The sequence below is a fragment of the Orbicella franksi genome, chromosome 4 (assembly GCF_964199315.1).
Source record: "Orbicella franksi chromosome 4, jaOrbFran1.1, whole genome shotgun sequence".
NCBI lineage: Eukaryota > Metazoa > Cnidaria > Anthozoa > Scleractinia > Merulinidae > Orbicella > Orbicella franksi.
Genome location: NC_138148.1, coordinates 27,604,801 through 27,629,693, shown reverse-complemented (window position 1 = coordinate 27,629,693; position 24,893 = coordinate 27,604,801). Strand labels below are relative to the sequence as shown.

General features: G+C 38.3%; 1 protein-coding gene and 1 pseudogene across 1 annotated transcript; one reads left to right on the top strand and one right to left on the bottom strand.

Annotated features, from left to right (window-relative positions):
• Positions 1 to 4,269: 4,269 nt before the first annotated feature.
• LOC145485376 (alpha-crystallin B chain-like) lies at positions 4,270 to 6,556 on the bottom strand (annotated as a pseudogene).
• A 1,681-nt stretch (positions 6,557 to 8,237) lies between these two features.
• On the top strand, positions 8,238 to 9,591 carry LOC145485422 (heat shock protein 23-like). The gene is made up of 2 exons (XM_081464088.1): positions 8,238 to 8,514; positions 8,905 to 9,591. Exons 1-2 carry the CDS (start codon positions 8,474 to 8,476, stop codon positions 9,464 to 9,466), a joined length of 603 nt encoding a protein of 200 aa, XP_081320214.1. The 5' UTR covers positions 8,238 to 8,473; the 3' UTR covers positions 9,467 to 9,591.
• Positions 9,592 to 24,893: the final 15,302 nt, after the last annotated feature.

Sequence of the window (24,893 nt, the reverse complement as noted above, 5' to 3'; positions counted from 1 at the left end):
ACGATTGTCGCTATACCATATTTTGGCCTTGTCAAATAGGGTTTCCCTTTCAGGAACAAGTCAACATGAACCGTACTGTAAATTGTTCTTCAGTAATTTTCTGAGTATTTCCTTCTCTGAGCAAAAGTGGAACCGCTTAGAAAAAGGAGTTTCAATAAAACGCCGCTTATCACTACTTCTTGCGCACTACTTGTCAGTCTGTTGCCTTTCGCAGCATTTGATGACATCTCGGGCAGCGAAAGACACAAGTATAATGTTGAACAAAAAAAAAAAGTAAGAGGCTTTTTATTGGGGTTCTATCCGTATTCTATTTGTAACAAATGAAAATTCTCGTCAAAAACTAATCGCTGTCAATGAGATTAGGATAGTTGTTTACAACTATAATGTGGACTATTGTGCCTTGATCTCTTTGCAGACACAAAGGTTGTCATGTGAGAAATTCGTGTTACACGGTACAGAATTCGGGACACATTTAGTTCTCTGTTTATTTCTCCAGCACCGTCTTTATCTATCTATTCAGTGTAACAAGTGTGGGCTTCGAAATCACTAACAAGGAGCTCCGTTACCTAACCTCAAAACCCCTTAAATCTGATACAATCCTTTCATATTCCGCCGCGTTATAAGTACTAAGAGTCCAGAATAAATGCTTATAGCAGCTGACATACTTTTATTTTATCCTAAATAGCAGACCATTGTTGAGGCCCCATAGTGGGAGAGGGGGAGGGGGGGGGGTGGGGTGTCGGTGTATCCCTTATCCTATTAATTTTTGTCCTAAATATCTTGTATCCTGTTAAATCCAGCTCAACGATTTCCTACTCAATTAGTGTCCTGTTTTATCTGATCTAAACATGTTCTACCCCATTAATATTTCCCCTAACTTTCTTAGGCGAGAATCTTCAACCTAAGCATTGTCCAAAGCGACAGACTGCCACAAGTGAAATACACGTGTGTAGATTTGAGAAAGGGCCAAATATAGCATCGTTATAAAGTCCAATAAACATAGTTTGAGATGCCGACACCAAAACCGCGAGTTTGGTCCATCTCTAAACGCACGAGAACTTACTAGAGAAAAGAAAGTTGTTATGGGCGAGAATCTCTTACCCTAGCACTGTCCAAATCGATAGACTTCTACAAGTGAAATACACGTGTGTAGATTTGAGGGAAGAGCTATAAGTAGCATCTTTAAAAAGTTTGGTAAGCATTGGTTGGGATCCCTGCAGCTAAAACGCGAGTGTGGCGCATCTCTAAACGCGCGAAAACTTACGAGAGAAAAGAAAGTTGATATAGGCGAGAATCTTGCACCCAAACACTTTCTAAATCGATAGACTTATACAAGTGAAATATACTTCTGTAGATTTAAGAAAGGGCCAAATCTAGCATCTTCAAGAATTCCACTAAGCATAGTTTGAGATGCCGACACCGAAATCGCGAGTGCTGCGCAATTCTAAACTCGGGAAAACACGCGAGAGAAAAAAAACATATATAAATGGGCGAGAATCGCCAACATTGTTCAAAGCGACAGAGTACCACAAGTGAAATACACGTGTGTAGGTTGAGAAAGGGCCAAATCTAGCATTTTTAAAAAGTCCAGTAAGCATAGTTTGACATCCAAACACCAAAACCGCGAGAGTGGCACATCTCTAAACGCGCGAGAACTTACGAGAGAAAAGAAAGTTGATATAGGCGAGAATCTTGCACCCAAACACTTTCTAAATCGATAGACTTATACAAGTGAAATATACTTCTGTAGATTTAAGAAAGGGCCAAATCTAGCATCTTCAAGAATTCCACTAAGCATAGTTTGAGATGCCGACACCGAAATCGCGAGTGCTGCGCAATTCTAAACTCGGGAAAACACGCGAGAGAAAAAAAACATATATAAATGGGCGAGAATCGCCAACATTGTTCAAAGCGACAGAGTACCACAAGTGAAATACACGTGTGTAGGTTGAGAAAGGGCCAAATCTAGCATTTTTAAAAAGTCCAGTAAGCATAGTTTGACATCCAAACACCAAAACCGCGAGAGTGGCACATCTCTAAACGCGCGAGAACTTACGAGAGAAAAGAAAGTTGATGTGGGTGAGAATATCCAACCCAAACACTGTCCAAATCGATGGACTTCCACAAAATAAATACACGTGGGTAGATTTCGGGGAGGGCTAAAAGTTGCATCTTGAAAAAGTTAGGTAAGCATTGGTTGAGATCCCCGCTCTTAAAACGCGAGTGTAACGCATCTCTTAACGCGCGAGAACGTACGAGAGAAAAGAAAGTTGATATAGGCGAGAATCTCTTACCCAAGCACTTTCCAAATCGAACGAGTTCCACAAGTGAAATACACGTGTGTAGATTTGGGAGAGGGTTAAAAGTAGCATCGTTAAAAAGTTAGGTAAGTTTTGTTTGGGATCCCCGCACCTAAAACAAGAGTTTGACGTATTTCTAAATGCGCGTGAACTTACGAGAGAAAAGGAAATTAAGTTGATAGGGGCGAGAATCTCTTACCCAAGCACTGTCCAAATCGATAGACTTCCTGAAGTGAAATACACGTGTGTAGATTTGGGGGAGGGCTAAAAGTAGCATCTTTAAAATGTCAGGTAAGCATTGGTCGGGATCCCCGCACCTAAAACGCGAGTGTAGCGCATCTCTAAACGCGCGAGAACTTACGAGAGAAAAGAAAGTTGATATGGGCGAGAATCTCCAACCTAAACACTGTGCAAATCGACAGTTTTCCACAAGTAAAATACGCGTGTGTAGATTCGAGGGAGGGCTTAAAGTAGCATCTTTAAAAAGTTTTGTAAGCATAGTTTGAGATGCTAACACCGAAATCGAGAGTGTGGCTTATCTCTGAACGCGCGAAAACACGCGAGACTCTTACGATTCGTTGCGTTTACGAGCCATTGGCCAAGCGATTGGCCAAGTTATTGGTAGCCGTGCATGGTCACTTAAAGCACTGACAATGTATCTTAGCTCCATGTACCAAGTTTCTCCACTTTTTTTTTTTTTTTTGCCCTCGGCTGGGTAATTGTGCGATATTTTCTACACAATAACTTCAATTGCCGAGCATGATACTACTGCACGTGGCTTCTACTGCCAATGACATACTTAGAGAAGTATTCCAGATCATCTGGGTTTTTATTCCTTAAGATCTGTTTTAGATTGATTAATCAAACGCTTCTCTACGCCCGGACAAGCATCTCGATGCAAGCTCAAAGTTTATTTGTGATGGCTTTCATTGGGTAAACAAGACATTTACGTCTGCTCGCCGCGCTCAACATCCATTCGTAGGCACTTTGGTATCTTTAAGTTCAGTTCGTAGATCTAAACTTGGTTCAGGGGGAGAAGCAGAGGAAAGTTCATGTTGTGTAATTCGTTCATCATTGCGTGATTACTTGATTTATCGGCATTCCCCGGTTTTGGCTGCTCACGTTTTTCTCCTGCCCAAGTCTTTGTTCACGTGTGTTTAGACGTGATCCCATACATAATGACCTTGTTTTGTTCCAGATTATTGGCGTCAGCTGAGTCAGCCATCATTTGAAAGCATCGGGAATGACTCGAACGTACTATTTACTTTTAAAGCACTGTTAATATCGTGACTTCATTTTAAAGCTTCTCTCATGTTTCATTCGCCCTTTCTGGTTTATTTTTCATTTCATATCATCGACATGTCACTGAAACAGATTATGACGCTTCTCTGGCCGCAAAACGAAGAACCTAGTGAGAGTATGTAAGGAATGCTAGGAAAATTTCCTACCATTTCTCTGCGGTACTTTCAGTAGAAGCCCCGTGCTTCCCGTCATTTTTATGAAAAGAACTGTTGTTGGTGACTGACGTTTCGACAACGTGAGCGGAAGTCATCTTCAGAATCAAGTGAATAGCGTTTGTGACTCGATGCTGTGTACATGTGTTCGAAAAAAAAAACCTTGTATTTGAAACACTTTGTAACCTTTTAATTCAAATGTGTCGTTTAAATTCCATTGTGGTAAGTTACAAATATCTACATGACTTACAACTTATTGAAACAGACCAGAAAGCAACATGGAATTAAATTCAAATATTTATTTCATTAATTCACCTCGAGCTCATTCTTGTAATTACACCAATACTGGAGTGCACAGTTAAACATCAAAATACTTATAGCCAAACAAAATTTATAGTACATTAACTCACCTACGCATTTGCTATGAGCTGTTCTGAAGATTAACAGTATTAATAAAACGTGCAACACGCAGTTCATTCCTTTCAGTTTCAATAAGGAAGAACCGACTTACAAAATCTTACAACTATTATGTGGCCGGTTGACACCAGAACCCAACTTTTACTTTTGACGTAAACAGAAAAAATAGCAGAAAAAATATATAATTGCATTCTTCACGAAAGTCTTGAAATCAAGCTATTGGCTCTTTTGACAGTGTCTATAACTAGATTGCAGTTTCTCACGCATCAATACTGCTCGTCTTCTGATTTGGTTCCTCGTTTTCTTCGTTTGTTTCCCTGGTGATGGTGATGTCATCGGAACTCTTCCGGGACAACATAGCTGGATCACGGAATGCTTTTATAATCAGCAGGCCTTCTTTTGACAAGCATGACGTCACCGATCTGGGATCTACGTCATCGGGCAGCACAATACAACGACTGTACGTGTTACGTGACAGATGACGTTCAGATTCCTGTATTCCAGTGACGGTCAGCATAATTCCACGGAGATGGAGCTTGATCTCTTCTGGTTTGAAACCCTTACAATACAACTTGGCCTCAAATTCACCGTCGTTTGCTTTGTCTTCCTGTTGTTTTATGCCCTCGATGACGAGAACACCGTTATTCAGGTTAATTCGTGACGTGACAGTTGTCGGGTCGACACCTGGAGGAAGTTTGAAGACTCTCATAAACTCGCTTTTATCGAATCCATCTTCTTGTTCGCATTGATGTTGGCCATGTAAGATGATCTTTTCGCTATCTACCTCAAGCGAGATTTCTTCAGGTTGATAATGCCCAATAAGCACACAAGCGATCTTTATTGTGCCCTGGTGAGGCTTTTCCATGGCTCGTTAGGAGTTTCCTTTTTGCTGTTCGTAAGTGCTAGCTAGAACGGCTTCTCTCCATAAATCATAGAAAATGCCATGGCCTCTAGGAGTTCGGTTGTAGTAACTGCAATGGGGAAAAAATGACAAAATGAATTGAATGCTAAGTGAAAACAGAGCTATAAATCCTCTTGACAAATAATAATTTCCCATCGCTGTTAGGTCCCTAAAAATTTGACAAAGTGGAATCTATTTTGTAATGTATATAGTTTTTAACAGTAGTGGCTAAAAGTTTGAATTTGGATTTTAAACATTCTGTTGAATTGTATTTCTAAATATTACGCTGTCCAGCAGAGCTCTGAACTTCTTGTAAAATGTCTTCAGTTTCAACCACAAACCAACTCTCCAGCATGGACAAGGGTGAAAGATCAGGCCTAAAATCTTCCTAAGCCATTGCGATAGTAAATTTTCACAAAGGGCATACTACTGATGGAAGCTCAATCCCTTAGAAAATGATCTTAAATTTACCTGTATGGATCGTAGGTAGGAAATCGGTTAACGAGAGGCATATTGTCTTGAACTTCTTTTATATTTGTCTCTTCTTGTATCTAACTCCCGTGAAAATTTTCTGAACTGATGACCGGTCAGATGAAAATCTCCTTCTATACCGACGATCCTGTCCTAAAAGTTACTAAAATTACTAAAATTAAACACTTAGTCAATGCTTCGTAAGAATGACAGATAACATATTCATTTTCCTGACACAATGTGACCGGACAAAAACGGTTTCATTTTCATTTTGCTCTCGAAATTTCCGAAAAAGATATTTATGATACTGAGTTAGCGGGAGGTCCGTATTGACAAATATTGGTCGAGTTTTGTATGTGCGTTCTTTCTTTCTTTCTTTCTTTCTTTCTTTCTTTCTTTCTTTCTTTCTTTCTTTCTTTCTTTCTTTCTTTTTTTTTTTCAGGTCCATCGACCGAACCGCACGCGAGGACCATCGAATTTAAAACGGCTCTATAAATTGATCCATCTCCAGGGTGCATTCTCGGTAAACGCGGCCGCGAAATGTAAGCATTTATTTAAGTTTCTCACTTCGCTTTTCTGAACATTTACCTGAAATTGTCCACCAAATGCAAACATGAAGTTGCAAGGATTTCTGCTCAACATAATGTTTCTTTTCTTTTTTTTTTTTTTTTGTAGACTATCCGTCAGCGGTCCATCTTGCAAAATAGCGGTCGGTATTGCAAAATTTGGACAGCTAAAGAGATCCGGCCAATTTTACAATACCTCTCTAATTTCTCGCGTGCTGATTGGCTCATTTTTATCATCAATAAGAGTACAGACGGATAATCAAGTAGTTTACTGCGGAACCACTCGCCTGCGGTTCGTGGTTCCACAGCCACTTTGACAATGTTTTGACGCTATTTATCATCAATAAGAGGACAGACGCATAAAAAATGACGTCAATTTGTTAATTAGAACTCTCCTTTTCATCAGGAACCAATTCAGCCATATAATAAAAAAGAATTAAACCAACGAACCACTGGTTAACTGTCATTAGCCCTTAACTGTCAGAAAGACACAACTCGCTAGCACCATTTTAGAAACTTCATGGGAGAGCAAAAGTAACTGATCTACTTGGCTTGGCTATTTTACAATAATTTTTTAAAACTGAACGTTCGCCATTTTAAAACTTTCTAATCACCACTAATTAACTTAAATTAAACATCACATAATACATTGAGCCGTGACACAATTTAAATTGCGCCAATGATTCCAAATAATCTATCACAATCTTTAGATAGAATCGAATTAGGTGGTCGAGATGGCGTGACGCTATTTAAATTTAACTTTTCAATAACAGAGATGAGAATTGTATATTTAAATCGAAACATTACACAATGTACATGATGATTGCATATTTAATTCAACCTTTACAAAAGAGAAATGATGGCTGTGCATATTCAAATTAAACCATGGCATTATTGTAATGACGATTACATAATTAATTGATCAAATTAAAACTAAGCCATAATAAGAACATTCGTCAAACAGAAATAATGCAACAAATATTAATAATGACAAGGAGCTCCTGTAATCGGACCAGAAGCCCAGGCAACAAGGGAACAGTTGACGGCCCAGGTTTAGTATGAGAGATGGAGATTCCAGATTATGGGGTCCTGCAATCAAATATTACGTCTTTAAAATGAACAAGAACGAAACACCTACAGTATTTAGGTAGCACAGTGAAGTTAACCTTTCAGCACACGATTTTTTTCGAGACTCACCAGAAAAATCTAAACTACATCTGCTGGATTTGCTGAAAACCCCAGGGGGAATTAAGAGAACATCAACCAATCAAAACTAGCATGAACATTTTTTTACGATCGAGAGGTCGAAAAATTTCACGTGCAGCAACACCAAAAGAGTACATGTCATGTTGCTTAGCTTCTTCAAAACCAGTTCTTACAAGAAATCTGAAAATCTTATGAAAACTATCAAGGGGTTTTTTTATAACCAATCGAGATTGTGATCCGTTTGTTAGTTTCACCTAAATTCCACGTGTCTGAGCAGGCAGCCGGAAACCCTTATCATAAATAAATAAAATAAATAAATAAATAAATATACATTTATATAGCGCCATTTTCCACTAATTGTCCATGGCGCTTTACAATACTTTAAAATTAAAATCCTAATTCTTTAAAAACCTAAAATCCTAAATCCTAAAAGTTAAAATCCTAAGAATTAAATACGCTATATAATACAATTAGGCTACAAATAAAAAGTAAAAACTACAAATCAAATGCACGCTTAAAAAGATAAGTCTTAAGATTAGCCTTAAAAACTGCCTCTGATGATGAAAGTCTGATCTGGAGGGGTAGTTTATTCCAGAGCCTTGGTGCCGCCACGGAAAAAGCCCTTTCACCATACGTTTTAAGATTTGCTCTAGGCTCATCAAGCAACCTGTTGTTTGAAGATCGTAGTGTCCGACCAGAAATGTTAAATCGCAGTAGGTCTCTAATGTAATCAGAGGCCAGTCCATTCAGAGCTTTGTAAGTTAACAACAATATTTTGAAAATAATCCTAAAATGAACTGGCAACCAATGTAAGCTCCTTAGTATTGGTGCCAACAAAGTTTAGTTTTCACGGTAAGCAGTCCAGTTATTTATTGTTTAATTCTTTATCTTTTTCTTAGAAATTACCCGCGTCAGCACAAAAATGAAAACGAAATAGTTTTCGCCACTCTCACTGAGTCATGGTCAACATGTTTTCTGTCATACTGACGAAGCATTAACTTAGTGTATAATGTTACTAATTTCAATCGTTTCAGAAGAGAATCGTCGGATATATAAGGGGGTCTTTAACTGAGCGATCATAAGTTTACAAAGTTTTCAAGGAAGCTACAAGCAAGATACAAGAAGAGACAAATATCAAGAGAAGAATTTCAAGACAGCATGCCTCTCGTTAACCGATTTCCAACCTACGATCCATACAGGTAAATTTCAAATCATTTTCTGAGCCTCGGTAGTATGCACTTTTGTAAAACGTTCGATCGAAACGGTTCAGGAAGATTTTTAGCACGGATCTTTTACGCATGTCTATGCTGAAGAATTGGTTTGTGGTTGCAACTGAAGACATTTTACAAGAAGCTTAGGGCTCTGTTGAACAGCGTACAAAATACATTTACGCAACAAATAAAATGTTTAATATCCAAATTCAGAATTTTAGCCAGATTTACCGTGAACAAGATATGTCCATACATTATAAGAAAGGTTCCACTTTATAAACTTTTAAGGGACCTAGATGCGTTCAGAAGATGTTATGGGTGAGGAAAATATATTGCTGTGTCTTTAGCGTTCAAATAGTTCCATTTTTCCTATTGCAGTTACTACAACCGAGCTCCTAGAGGCTATGGCGTTTTCTTTGATTTATGGAGAGAAGCTGTTCTAGCTGGTGCTTGCGAACAGCGACAAACAAACTACCAACGAGCCATGGAAAGGCCTCACCACGGAGCAGTAAAGATCGCTTGTGTGCTGATTGGGCATTACCAACCTGAAGAAATCTCGCTTGAGGTAGATAGCGAAAAGATCATCTTACATGGCCAGCATCAATGCGAACAAAAAGATGGATTCGATAAGAGCGAGTTCACGAGAGTCTTCAAACTTCCTCCAGGTGTCGACCCGACAACTGTCACGTCAAGAATTAACCTAGATAACCGTGTTCTCGTCATCGAGGGAATAAAACAAGAGCAAGACAAAGGAAACGACGGTGAATTTGAGGCCAAGTTGGATTTTAATGGTTTCAAACCAGAAGAGATCAAGCTCCATCTCCGTGGAAATATGCTGACCGTCACTGGAATACAGGAATCTGAACGTCATCAGTCACGTAACACGTACAGTCGTTGTATTGTGCTGCCCGATGACGTAGATCCCAGATCGGTGACTTGATGCTTGTCAAAAGAAGGCCTGCTGACGATAAAAGCATCCCGTGACCCAGCTATGTTGTCCCGCAAGAGTTCCGATGACATCACCATCGCCAAGGAAACAGAGGAGGAGGAAAAACAGAGGACGGCCGGCGCTGATGCCTAAGAAATTGTAATTTAGTTATAGACATTGTTAAAAGAGCCACTAGCTTAATTTTTAAACTTTCATGAAATATGCAATTATATATTTCTCTGCTTTTTTTTTATCAAAAGTAGTTAATTTCGTCTGACGGTAAAGATAAGTTTTGTTGCCGATCTACCGGCCACATTATGGTCCGTGAGATTTCGTAAGATTTCGGTTCTTTCTTGTTGAAAATGAAACCGTATTTCTTTGCTTTACTTAGAAAATACTATTTTCAGAACTTTATGTAGCAAATGCATGGTTTACGCTACTTTTATTAAGTTTGTAGAGTTGTGATAATTTATTTTAGATATTTTATTGTGCCCTGCAGTATTGGTGTAATTACAAGCGAGGTGGATTAATGAAATAAATATTTGAAATTATTATATGTCGCTTTCTGGTCTATCTTGCAAAGGTTTCAGTCTTGCACATATTTGTAACTTACCACAATGTAATTCAAACAGCACAATTGAATTAAAAGGTTAAAACGTATTTCAAATACAAGGTCTTTTTGCAACTGATGTCAACAGAACGTGGTTTTAATACAATTTTTTTGCTCTTTCTTTTATTCTAAACGAGGTAAACAGCATCGACTGACTAACACTATTCACTTAACTCTGAAGATGTCTTCCGCTTAATTAGGTTGTCGAAACGTCAGTCATCAACAACAGTTCTTTTCACAACTACCCTACACCGGACGATCACACTATACTAACTACTGATGCAAACAGGGTTGTTTCAAAGACCTTTTTAACTAAATGTTAGCGAGAGCTTCGAATCAGATTTTTACAGCATCGCAGAACAAGGCAGCGAGACACTGAATTGTCACTAATCCTTTAATTGGACAATGTCACAAAAGTGAGACATACCATATTTCATGAGATTAAAAAAAAAAGGTTTTTTTTTTAATGTTTATCATTTCGTAGCAAACATCAAAACAACACTTAATTCACATGGAAATTAAAACAAAGAAACCACATCACGTTACAATAAAATTTACAAAAAGTATTACGTTACTAATGTAAGCTACTTGGCCTGGCTACTTAGCAACAATGTTAATTCTGCTGATTTTTTTAAAAACTTCTTTTTACCACTACATAACTTAAATTGGACATAACAAAGTAACTGGAGCTGTTAAATAATTGAAATGTCACCATTAAGTTACCATTCCAGTCAAACCAAGTGAAGCGTACACCCCTCGCTAGTCATTTTAAATGTCAATATGAAACTGATTTTTTTTGGAACATTAAACCCATTTAGCGGTATTCTGAAAACACTAGTGGCTTTAATTTTCCAATAATCAGTTCATTTTTGCATTCTAGAAACGACTTGCGGGTTCAATATTCAAATAATCAATTCATTGATGTAATGTTGAGGGGAACGCTTCACTTGGTTTGACTGTAAGATCATTCAAAATAAACTATTGCAATCTATAAATAGAATCATATCATTGCATATTTAAATTAGACCACGACATAGTCAAAATGCGTCACGTTATTTAAAGATGAATTCCAGGTCCGTACTTCGTACTCTCGAGGATTTGTTTACGTTTTTGTTTTATTTTACAAAATTTTTAAATGTTAAAACATTTCGCAGCTACCTACAGGAACAAAATTAAAAGTTTTATGTTAGCCTTTATTACGAATGCGAAGCTTTTATCTTTGGTCTTTCTGATATTTAACAATTATTCGCCAAAGGCAAAGTGAACATTGGTGAATATTCACCAATGTTCACTGAGCCTGAGATGAATAATTCTTTTAGTATAATTTTTAGAGGTAAATATCAAAGACTACAAAATAGCGGACTAAAACATAAAAAAGAGTACAGGCGCAATTGTCCATGTGCATATATGCAGCCGTAGTTTTGATAATAAGCTTACATGTACTCCGATTGTGAATAAAGTTACTCATCGAGTTCGGCAGTAAAACAAACGAGCGAAACACTACGAAAAATAAATTCATCCGGTACCTTTGTTTTATCGTTGTTGACTTCATTCAGAGTTGTCATCATCGCATAAAAATGAGTAGCTTTGGTTTGAAGAAAAATAAATTTTGTCACTCGATCTGACCTGCTGGCGATCGACGCAACCACTCCGTTTACGATTCTTAAAAACCTGGAATTCGACTTCTTGAGAAGATTTTTGGTCCAAGGGCCACAGCAGTCATTTTGCAAATTCTCCATCCTTTCAAAAATCCTAGACTTGGAGTGATGTCTTTCGAATAAATGAAAACTTCAGTCAACAACTGTCTGCCATGTTTACTTGCCGAGATGGCAAAAACGGCGAGCTTAGTAGCCAAGCTCTAGCGGGGTGAATATAGCGTCATATGATGAGCTTTTCGACCAATCATTATGTCCAATTCTTATATTCACCTCTGGAAATTATACTAATATAAGATGAAACAACGTTGCATATTAAAGCAACTGCTGGACAAAATAATTTAAGAGCCACTGCCTGTAAATATGGAGAATCTGACGACAGGTCGGAAAATTCTGATTTTCTTTTATTGCGTCAAAAAGAGGACTGCGAAATCCAAGTTCTTGCTCGCTCGTCCAAAAAAGGCGCAATTGGTCAAAGTACCCTTTATAGTTTTTCGTCTAACGCGCTTACTTTTCACGGGCCAAACTAGCCATTTAGATATGGTATACCTATAGCATACCTCTTCTTTTAGAACCTTTATTTTTCTCAGAGATTCGTACGTATACTAAAAGAGTTATGACCCTCTAAAATGAGTTGAAATTTTACATGTAAATTGAAATTGCGACAGTTGTATTTTTTAAACGGACAACAAGTAAACAAAACATATTTACTTCAAGATGATGTTAAGCTCAGAGGAATGATCAAAGTGTAAATTAAATTTGATCATCACCTGATTTTATTTACAGAAGTTTAAATTTCTTCCCTTTCGGACGACTTATGAAGCGCCATAAAAAAGGCGAAATTTAAAGGAAAATATCGCCAAAAGTACATCACTTGAGATCCCAAAACTACCCTCCAGCAATGTCTCACCTGTAAAAACATGCGATAAAATTTTGGGGCAGTTAAAACTGTAAAATGTTAGAAGAAGAAGTTTAAGCTGTGCTTTTGTCAACAAAGACCGCCGTCCTAATTAGCATAATAACGTGAAAATAACGATGCACAGAGAAAATAATGATATATTCCACTTACCTCGCGACATGTCGACAACTGGATGTTCCACGATGCCTCATGTTATATTTCCAGTATGTTTCAGCCACATTTTCGGTGTACGAAATCACTCTCAGACATCCCCACGGTTAAGCAGATTTCAACGCTCCGAAGTCCGCTTCATAATATCTATCAATATTATTTGTCTTTCGTCTCATGAGCCGCCGTTTACAAGAGGTTTAACAATTTGCTGAGATCCTAACTGACCCAGAAGTCTATTAGCAGCCTTTAAAATCCTCCTCTTAATCGAGGATTCTCATCAAGAACTCGTTTAAGCTCAGTTCAGTTTTTATCTGTTGTGCACCCGCCATTATTCCACAGATTGCGTTACATTTGATAAATGCACATTCCAACGGGTAGGGGTAGGCTGGGTAGGAAGTGAAAATGTAACCGACATTAAAGCCATTTTAGGCAATTCCGTGGCTAAACTAGTAACTGGCTTTCCCAGAATGGTTTGAACATGAGCTTCTGCTTGCAGGCATTTTCTAGGTTATTTTTGCTGGATAGGTGTGTAGGTGGGGGAGGGGGGTCGTGTATTAGAAAAAAAAGAAAAAGAAAAAAGAAAACGGTAGACAGTATCAGGTCAAAAGATTATGATCTGTGTATCTTCATCAGCTTCATCAGTTCATCAGTGAGGCCCTATTAGGGGTTTTCAGGATACTGGATTTTTGCGTAAAAAAATTAATAGGATGCAAGAAAGTTAGGGGAAAAATTAATGGGGTAGAGCATGTTTAGATCAGATAAAGTGGAACAGTTGTGTCTTTCGCTGCCGGAAGTGCCATCAAATGTTGGAAAAGACAACAGGCTGACGAATAGTGCGCAGGAAGTAATGGTAAGCGACGTACGCGTTTTATTCAAACTCCTTACATTTTCTTAGCCGTTTCACTTTTGCGTCAGAAAAGAAAATGCTCAGAAAATTACCGAAGGGCAGTTAAAGACGGTACCTTCTTTTATGTGGGCACACGGTCTGTGCATTACGTAAGGCATGGTATATATAAACATCAGGCGCACGCTTGGGTTGGAACTAGTGACGTAATTAACTACCCTACCAAGCGTGCGACTTAAAAAAAAAGTCCTATTGTGGCCGAAACAAATTTCGCACTAAAATTACGAGCCTATACTAAAACCGGGATTACCAGAAAAGCAGCATATCGCTAAGCACTAACTGTGAACGGCCTCCAACTGAAAAACTAGCTTTTATCGTATCCGTAGAAAAAATCACGCTGAAATTCAACTGTAGATGGCATAATGCGCGGGCAAAACAACTGCGAGAGACGTCAATGTTTAACTTGCTTGGGAAGTAACAGGAAAAAATGTAACGGACACCGACAAAGTTTTCGAAAGGATGAAACAACTCATTTAACTTTTGAAAAAGGGGTGATTACAGCTACATTTTATGGTATGAATCGGAAGTGGCAAGCCTATTCAACAATGCATTAGTTTTTGGCTGTGAGGAAAAGTTATGTAGACTGTATTTTGGCTAAGCCAGAGGAGTGCTGTCCAGGGACGCTCAAAGCGCTGTTGCGACGATTCTGTCATTAAATACATATCAAAAGAGTTTTTTATGTTACCACTTACCACGTAGTTTAAAGATGTTTTTTTAATATGTTTAGTTTTCTGCTTGTAAAGGCGAACCTTCGGAGAATCTGTGAAGAAATATCTTTACCTTTTTTTCAGAAAAATGCTACCAGTAGCTAATTATCTCGGAAAAATTAATGACTAACCCCAGTTTTCTGTGTGGATTCTAATAACCCTGGCTAAGATCTGCTTTTTCCACGTTTTCTTAATCTGGCGGAAACACGTTTGTATTTTGTAGGCACCATTCGTTATGAGCTTGAGGCACCCCACAGCCGCTAATGTAGTTCACTTCTGTGATGGAGCACAGCTGCATGCCTGCACAAGACTAGTTTTCGACCCTATAACGGGCACTTTAAAATACCCGCATCTATCAAGCGAAGCACTAATGTTGACGCTTAGCTTTTTAAAGACATTATAGATGCGTTTAAGGCACACAAGTTGAATGAGTCATAAGCAATTGGATGAGTTAACTGACACTTGTCAAAAATATCTGCGGCTTGATTCTCAGCGGCTGTTGTGTCTTCTTGGAGGACCTTCTCCTGTCTGTTTCTGAGCTTTGAAGCCGTTCTCGAGAGGAAGAATTAAACGTGGCAAGGAGTCAGGAACTCATCAAAGGTGAACCGTCTAATTCTAGCCTCTTCTTTTGAGCGCCTTATCTTTTGTGCTAAAGTAATTGCTTCGACTTTTATTGCCGTCTCCTGGCATTCTTCATTGAAACGAGTGGCCTTTTTCGTCATTTTCGATTCAGGGCCCAGCCTTTAGGTTTAATTTCTTCAGCATTGACTGGAAGAGTAGAATTTGCTAGGACAGGTTGAACACCACGATTGTCGCTATATCATATTTTGGCCTTGTCAAATAGGGTTTCCCTTTCAGGAACAAGTCAACATGAACCGTACTGTAAATTGTTCTTCAGTAATTTTCTGAGCATTTCCTTCTCTGAGGCAAAAGTGGAACCGCTTAGAAAAAGGAGTTTCAATAAAACGCCGCTTATCACTACTTCTTGCGCACTACTTGTCAGTCTGTTGCCTTTCGCAGCATTTGATGACATCTAGGGCAGCGAAAGACACAAGTATAATGCTGAACAAAAAAAAAAAAAAGTAAGAGGCTTTTTATTGGGGTTCTATCCGTATTCTATTTGTAACAAATGAAAATTCTCGTCAAAAACTAATCGCTGTCAATGAGATTAGGATAGTTGTTTACAACTATAATGTGGACTATTGTGCCTTGATCTCTTTGCAGACACAAATGTTGTCATGTAAGAAATTCGTGTTACACGGTACAGAATTCGGGACACATTTAGTTCTCTGTTTATTTCTCCAGCACCATCTATATCTATCTATTCAGTGTAACAAGTGTGGGCTTCGAAATTACTAACAAGGAGCTCCGTTACCTAACCTCAAAACCCCTAAAATCTGATACAAAACTTTCATATTCCGTACTAAGAGTCCAGAATAAATGCATATAGCAGTTGACATACTTTTATTTTATCCTAAATAGCAGACCATTGTTGAGGCCCCATAGTGGGAGGGGGAGGGAGGGGGGGGGGGGGGTGTCGGTGTATCCCTTATCCTATTAATTTTTGTCCTAAATATCTTGTATCCTGTTAAATCCAGCTCAACGATTTCCTACTCAATTAGTGTCCTGTTTTATCTAATCTAAACATGTTCTACCCCATTAATATTTCCCCTAACTTTCTTAGGCGAGAATCTTCAACCTAAGCATTGTCCAAAGCGACAGACTGCCACAGGCCCCCTTTTTCGATTTACATGTTATTTACAGGCTCCCTTTTTTGATTTACACGTTATTTACAGGCTCCTGTTATCATTTTCCATGTTATTTACAGCCTCCCTTTTTTTTATTTACATGTTGTTTACAGGCTCCCCTTTTTTATTTACATGTTATTTACAGTATTATGGCAGCCTCCCTGTATTAAATTTACATGTTATTTACGGGTTTCCAGGTTGAATCACAAGAAATTTACAGGCTATTTACAGTATTTGCAGGAACAGTTTACATGTTATTTACATGATCTTGGCCCTTTGCTTTGAAACATTTACAGTGTTTTCTTCATCATTTCCATGTTTCACTTAAAATATTTACATGTTTTTTACATGAAACCTCCAAAACATGTAAAAGGGGGAAAATCATGTAAATTATTCTTTACAGTCTCTTTTTGATTATTTACATGTTAATTACATGTTATTTACATACTCTGTAAATTTTCAACTTTTCTAGTGAAATAACGGACTAAAACATGAAAACAAGTACAGGCGCAATTGTTCGTGTGCATATATGCAGCCGTAGTTTTGATAATAAGCTTACATGTACTCCGATTGTGAATAATGTTACTCATCGAGTTCGGCAGTAAAACAAACGCGCGAAACACTACGAAAAATAAATTCATCCGGCACCTTTGTTTTATCGTTGTTGACTTCATTCAGAGTTGTCATCATTGCATAAAAATGAGTAGTTTTGGTTTGAAGAAAAATAAATTTCGGTCACTCGATCTGACCTGCTGGCGATCGACGCAACCACTGCGTTTACGATTCTTAAAAACCTCGAATTCGAGTTCTTGAGAAGATTTTTGGTCCAAGGGCGACAGCAGTCATTTTGCAGATCCTCCATCCTTTCAAAAATCCTAGACTTGGAGTGATGTCTTTCGAATAAATGAAAACTTCATTCAGCGACTGTCCGCCATGTTTACTTGTGGAGATGGCAAAAACGGCGAGCTTAGTAGCCAAGCTCTAGCGGGGTGAATATAGCGTCATATGATCAGCTTTTCGACCAATCAGAATGTCCAATTCTTATATTCACCTCTGGAAATTATACTAATACAAAATGGAACAACGATGCATGTTAAAGCAACTGCTGGACAAAATAATTTAAGAGCCACTGCCTGTCAATATGGAGAATCCGACGACAGGTCGGGAAATTCAGATTTTCTTTTATTGCGTCAAAAAGAGGACTGCGAAATCCAAGTTCTTGCTCGCTCGTCCAAAAAAGGGGCAAATGGTCAAAATACCCTTTATAGTTTTTCGTCTAACGCGCTTACTTTTCACGGGCCAAACTAGCCATTTAGATATGGTATACCTATAGCATAGCTCTTCTTTTAGAACCTTTATTTTGCTCAGAGATTCGTATACTAAAAGAGTTATGACCCTCTAAAATTTTACATGTAAATTGACATTGCGACAGTTGTATTTTTGAAACGGACAAGAAGTAGACAAAACATATTTACTTCAAGATGACGTTAAGTTCAGAGGAATGATCAAAGTGTAAATTAAATTTGATCATCACCTGATTTTTTTTACAGAAGTTTAAATTTCTTCCCTTTCGGACGACTTATGAAGCGCCATAAAAAAGGCGAAATTTAAAGGAAAATATCGCCAAAAGTACATCACTTGAGATCCCAAAACTACCCTCCAGCAATGTCTCACCTGTAAAAACATGCAATAAAATTTTGGGGCAGTTAAAACTGAAAAATGTTAGAAGAAGAAGCTTAAGCTGTGCTTTTGTCAACAAAGACCGTCGTCCTAATTAGCATAATAACGTGAAAATAACGATGCACAGAGAAAATAATGATATATTCCACTTACCTCGCGACATGTCGACAACTGGATGTTCCACGATGCCGCATGTTATATTTCCAGTATGTTTCAGCCACATTTTCGGTGATTAGTGTACGAAATCACTCTCAGACATCCTCACGGTTAAGCAGATTTCAACTCTCCGAAGCCCGCTTCACAACATCAATCAATATTATTTGTCTTTCGTCTCATGAGCCGCCGTAAATTTATTTTCGTCTCATGAGCCGCAGGACAAGAAGATTAACAATTTGCTGAGATCCTAACTGACCCAGAAGTCTGTTAGCAGCCTTTAAAATCCTCCTCTTAATCGAGGATTCTCATCAAGAACTCGTTTAAGCTCAGTCCTGTTTTTATCTGTTGTGCACCAGCCATTATTCCAGAGATTGCGTTTCTTTTGACAAATGCACATTTCAACGGGTAGGGGTAGGGTGGGTAGGAAGTGAAAATGTAACCGACATTAAAGCCATTTTAGGCAATTCCGTGGCTAAACTAGTAACTGGCTTTCCCAGAATGATTTGAACATGAACTTTTCCTTACAGGCATTTCCTAGGTTATTTTTGCTGGATAGGTGGGTAGGTCGGGGTAGGGGGGGGGGGGGGGTCGTGTATTAGAAAAAAAAAAAAGAAAAGAAAAGAAAACGGTGGACAGTATCAGGTCAAAAGATTATGATCTGTGTATCTTCATCAGTTTCATCAGTTCATCAGTGAGGCCCTATTAGGGGTTTTCAGGATACTGGATTTTTGGGTAAAAAAAATTAATAGGATGCAAGAAAGTTAGGGGAAAAATTAATGGGGTAGAGCATGTTTAGATCAGATAAAGCGGAACAGTTGTGTCTTTCGCTGCCGGAAGTGCCATCAAATGTTGGAAAAGACAACAGACTGACGAATAGTGCGCAGGATGTAATGGTAAGCGACGTACGCGTTTTATTCAAACTCCTTACATTTTCTTAGCCGTTCCACTTTTGCATCAGAAAAGAAAATGCTCAGAAAATTACCGAAGGGCAGTTAAAGACGGTACCTTCTTTTTTGTGGGCACACGGTCTGTGCATTACGTAAGGCATGGTATATATAAACTCCAGGCGCACGCTTGGGTTCGAACTAGTGACGTAATTAACTACCCTACCAAGCGTGCGACTTAAAAAAAAAGTCCTATTGTGGCCGAAACAAATTTCGCACTAAAATTGCGAGCCTGTACTAAAACTGGGATTACCAGAAAAGCAGCATATCGCCAAGCACTAACTGTGAACGGCTTCCTGCTGAAAAACTAGCTTTTATCGTATCCGTAGAAAAAATCACACCGAAATTCAACTGTAGATGGCATAATGCGCGCGCAAAACAACTGCGAGACACGTCAATGTTTAACTTACTTGGGAAGTAACAGGAAAAAATGTAACGGACACCGACAAAGTTTTCGAAAGGATGAAACAACTCATTTAACTTTTGAAAAAGGGGTGATTACAGCTACATTTTATGGTATGAATTGGAAGTGGCAAGCCTATTCAACAATGCATTAGTTTTTGGCTGTGAGGAAAAGTTATGTAGACTGTATTTTGGCTAAGCCAGAGGAGTGCTGTCCAGGGACGCTCAAAGCGCTGTTGCGACGATTCTGTCATTAAATACATATCAAAAGAGTTTTTTATGTTACCACTTACCACGTAGTTTAAAGATGTTTTTTTAATATGTTTAGTTTTCTGCTTGTAAAGGCGAACCTTCGGAGAATCTGTGAAGAAATATCTTTACCTTTTTTTCAGAAAAATGCCACCAGTAGCTAATTATCTCAGAAAAATTAATGACTAACCCCAGTTTTCTGCGTGGATTCTAATAACCCTGGCTAAGATCTACTTTTTCCACGTTTTCTTAATCTGGTGGAAACACGTTTGTATTTTGTAGGCACCATTCGTTATGAGCCTGAGGCACCCCACAGCCGCTAATGTAGTTCACTTCTGTGATGGAGCACAGCTGCATGTCTGCACAAGACTAGTTTTCAACCCTATGCAGGGCACATTAAAATACCCGCATCTATCAAGCGAAGCACTAATGTTGACGCTTAGCTTTTTAAAGACATTATAGATGCGTTTAAGGCACACAAGTTGAATGAGTCATAAGCAATTGGATGAGTTAACTGACACTTGTCAAAAATATCTGCGGCTTGATTCTCAGCGGCTGTTGTGTCTTCTTGGAGGACCTTCTCCTGTCTGTTTCTGAGCTTTGAAGCCGTTCTCGAGAGGAAGAATTAAACGTGGCAAGGAGTCAGGAACTCATCAAAGGTGAACCGTCTAATTCTAGCCTCTTCTTTTGAGCGCCTTATCTTTTGTGCTAAAGTAATTGCTTCGACTTTTATTGCCGTCTCCTGGCATTCTTCATTGAAACGAGTGGCCTTTTTCGTCATTTTCGATTCAGGGCCCAGCCTTTAGGTTTAATTTCTTCAGCATTGACTGGAAGAGTAGAATTTGCTAGGACAGGTTGAACACCACGATTGTCGCTATATCATATTTTGGCCTTGTCAAATAGGGTTTCCCTTTCAGGAACAAGTCAACATGAACCGTACTGTAAATTGTTCTTCAGTAATTTTCTGAGCATTTCCTTCTCTGAGACAAAAGTGGAACCGCTTAGAAAAAGGAGTTTCAATAAAACGCCGCTTATCACTACTTCTTGCGCACTACTTGTCAGTCTGTTGCCTTTCGCAGCATTTGATGACATCTCGGGCAGCGAAAGACACAATTGTAATGCTGAACAAAAAAAAAAGTAAGAAGCTTTTTATTGGAGCTTTATCGTATTCTATTTGTAACAAATGAAAATTCTTGTCAAAAACTAATGGCTGTCAATGAGATTAGCATATGATACAAAACTTTCATATTCCGCCGCGATATTGCCCGTTCCGAGGTTGCGCGGGAGATTGGGTCAAGTTAGGTGTCGGAAAGCGTCATGGGGCTGTTTTGGGGTTGTGCCTAAATCCTACCGCTCAGAAGGACAACCGAGGAGTACTAGGAGCGAGTTTCCGAGTCGAGCAGTTTTCGGAAATTGTCGGCTATTCCAATATGGCGGACTATACCAGTCACATAAATATGCGAATTGCCAGCGGTAAAACTATGTTGATCAACAAGACAAGTACCTTTTTATTCACCTGACAAGTTAAGAATAATGTGTAGAGAGTAAAGCAGTGAGTTGTTCGGCAAATGCTGTATATTTCTTTAGATCTCTTCCCGTCTAGTTCGTAAACCGTAAATTTGTACGCCGGCTAACACATTAGACTGTCGACGTCTTTGACTTATAATAGGCACAAACGCTTTTAAATACGTCGTTCTTTAAGGACGAATTTTTTTATTGATTCGACGGATCCCCGAATGCAAACTTCCTTTGCCTTGTCCCTCTGGCCGGTAGGATCTTGGAAATACTACCGTCCAGAGGGACAGCTTGTGTATAAGGTAATTGGACTTAAGACCATGCACATTTTTATTTGTAGAATAGTTTGATACATTGCTATTTAGCCTCACACTACACTAGATTATCACTCTACAGTAATATTTCAGTTTTCTGTGATCTTGTCCCTCTGGCCGGTAGGATCTTGAAAATACTACCGACCAGAGGGACAGCTTGTGTATATTAGGTAATTGGACTTAAGTCCATGCTCAGTTTTATTTGTAGAATCGTTTGATACATTGGTCTTTAGTCTTAGACTACACTAGATTATCTCTCTACAGTAATATTTTCAGTTTTCTGTGATCTTGTCCCTCTGGCCCGTAGGATCTTGAAAATACTACTGGCCAGAGGGACAGCTTGTGTATAAGGTAATTGGACTCAAGTCGATGCACAGTTTTATTTGTAGAATAGTTTGATACATTGCTCTTTAGTCACACTACACTAGATTATCACTCTACAGTAATAGTTCAGTTTTCTGTGATCTTGTCCCTCTGGCCGGTAGGATCTTGGAAATACTACCGCCCAGAGGGACAGCTTGTGTATAAGGCAATTGGACTCAAGTCCATGCACAGTTTTATTTGTACAATAGTTTGATAATTGCTCTTATTGCTTAAGTCATAAAGCAGGCTAGAATATTGAGGATTCCCATTTATATGAAAGTTATCAGACACTTGATGCCTTAATAAAATTTTTTTTTTTTTTTTTCTTTATTCTTTTTAAATGCTACTTGTACTACTTACAATACAATATTAATGTAGTTACTTACACTACTTACAAAAAAACTTGTTACTTACGCCACTTACGATACTAACACTCACTCTATATAATACGCATACTCACGCTACTAACAATACTAATACTTACACTGCTTACAATACAACATAATTAGATTACTTGCCCTTCTTACAATTCTAGCACGGTAAGATCATACCAGTTTACTCCTGTCACTAATGTACATTCCGAGTTGCAAATTACAGAAAATATGCATGGTATATATATATGCGCCTTGTTTCTTTTCCTTTCATTTTTATTTTCGTTTTCAGGGGACTAGGGTCGAGTTGTCAAGAGATTACAAAAGAGGCAACAGAGGCTCCCACTTTTTTAAAACGATTGTAGTTGTATTTTTTTCCATTTCATAGATATGTTTTAAATACAGTAAGAAATCATTTAGTTTTGGAGAACATTTTTTCTGTCTACATAGCCAAATGTAATATTTAGCATTTAAGCAGCAGAAGTTAATTTGGAGTTTATGTTTAGAGCTATCCGGCCTTAGGCCCAGTGCTGTATCAGGCTCTAAGGGTGTCTCCTTGGCAATAACTTGGCAAGACTGTAGCCATACTTCAAAATTGTTCCAAAAATATTGAGTTTTTGGGCAAGCCCAAAATAAATGTACAAGTTTCTCTGTTTCTCTTTCGCAGAAAGTACATTTCTCGCTATCGACGAGACCAATTTTTTTCAAGAAGTTGTTTGTTGATATTCTTCTATGAAGAAATTTAAAATTGAAAGTTATAAGTTTTGTGCTCTTTGTACATTGAAAAGCCATTTGGTAAACCTTTTTCCAGTTGAGCTCTTGTTTTGTTGCGAGAGTGACGTCTTCCTCCCACTTTTGTTGACTTTGATTGGGTGGTTCACTTTTTCCTGATACAAGTTTCTTATATACTAGTCTACTAGGTTTTCTGCTTTTTAAAAATTTTGACAAGAAACTTTCATGTTTAATGGAGGTTCTGATGTTATGGGGTATATATCTTTGAAGAAGTTTTATTGAAGAAATGATTCCAAGAAAGGTTAAAGGTCGGGCTGTCAGGTCATGTATAGTCTGGAAAGCAGTGAGCGAGAGAAACTTTCCGGAGTCATCCATTAAATGTTCTACTTTTGTTATTCCTTTGAGGAACCATTCTTTAAAAAACACTGGTCTATTCCCAACTCTTATTAGTGAATTATACCATAAGGGCGATGACCGAAAGTGATAGTCTGATACAATCTTTTCTTCATAATTGGCTTCTGACCAGATTTCAAGAATTTCTTTGAAAAAAGGATCTGATACTTTAATAATGTTACGACTGTCTTTTATGTTTAGATTTCCAGTTAGTGTTACTTCACCTCCATATTTTTCAAGTTCTGAGTCAAAAAATCTTTTCCAGCTTCCATTGTTTTCCTTATCTAGATATTTCTTTATCCATGTGGATAAAATTTATTTTGCATTCACTCCAAGTGAAACAGAGTGCCAGACTGTATTAGGACACATTTCTGACATGTCCAGTGGGTTCAAGTTGTATACATCAATATTTAATATATTATTTTGTGACTTGCATACTCTCTGTAAGGATAGAGGAATCTCTTCAGGATTGTTAAACTTATAGAGTTGGATACTGTTCCTTAGCATTGTAAGACTATCTGTTTATGGAATAAACACAAATTAAAGTAATGAAAATGTCCTTCTATTGTCTTTTTTTGGTGAATGGTGTTCACCTTTAAAAAAAATAGGTTTAAGGAAATCCTTTATTTAACCAAAATGTATTGCTTAAAGGGCACTGACCTGACATACTCACAAAGCCACTCTCATTGCAAAATGTCTAGTCTATTTCCCTCATGTTTATTAAGCCTGTATACCTCAAAGGATAAGTCACTTCTAAAATGAGGCTTTCTAAATAACAAATGTTAATAAGTGTAAATAGTTAATAAGTGTAACCCCAGTTACCCTAAAAATTAATCAGATTGAATAGTTTGCTGAGTTTGCATATTTGTGCACCCATGAGTAAAATTGGGGGGGGGGGGTAGGGGGGCGGGAGCCCCAGAAGAATAGGGGGCAGGAGGCAGGAGAGGAAAGGGTGGGAAGTGGGAGTTCCATGAAGGCGGGAGTCATTTATTTAAAAGCATTAAAATCCTTTCAAAAACAAGAACCCAAATGCTTTTTGACTTACATTTAGCTTATCTTGAGACTTCTGGACTGAAGGAAAAATTAAAAGACGCGAAGAGCTAGAGGAGCAAGCCTGAAAACAAAGCAAAAAAGGAAAAAAAAGCTAAAGGATTGCGCAGCTAAATGATAAGTATGTGTTTTGAGTGTCCTTATTTACAGGGGACGGGGCAAAATGGAGGAGGGCGGGAGTCAAGAGATAAAGGTATGGGAAGCAGGAGAACTGGGAGGTTCTGACCCCCTTTCACCCTCCTCTCCCCCCCCCCCCCCCCAAAAAAAAGAAATTGTTAAACAGCTTAATTGAACGCGATTAAATTTTTTAGTCCACACAAAACAATTATATATAAATGGAACAAATAGAACTACAGTTGCATTAGAAAGCTTATAGGGGTCCTTAGGATGAAGGTAACAGAGCTAATAATCTCCCACCCCCAGTAACTAGTCTCAGACAATGTAAATGGCATGTGATGAAATTGGCATGAAATAGGCAGAAAATTCAAGTGACAAAGACTGGTGGCCATGTTGGATGACAAGAACAATAAACTAAGCTAATTCTTTTGTTAATGGTCATCCAACATGGCAGCGATGG

What these genes read in the sequence shown, in the direction of transcription:
- LOC145485422 (XM_081464088.1), top strand. Translation starts at nt 8,474, where the DNA reads ATGCCTCTCGTTAACCGATTTCCAACCTACGATCCATACAG. An exon ending in CCAACCTACGATCCATACAG is followed by an intron (nt 8,515 to 8,904) that starts GTAAATTTCAAA and finishes TTCCTATTGCAG; the next exon opens with TTACTACAACCGAGCTCCTA.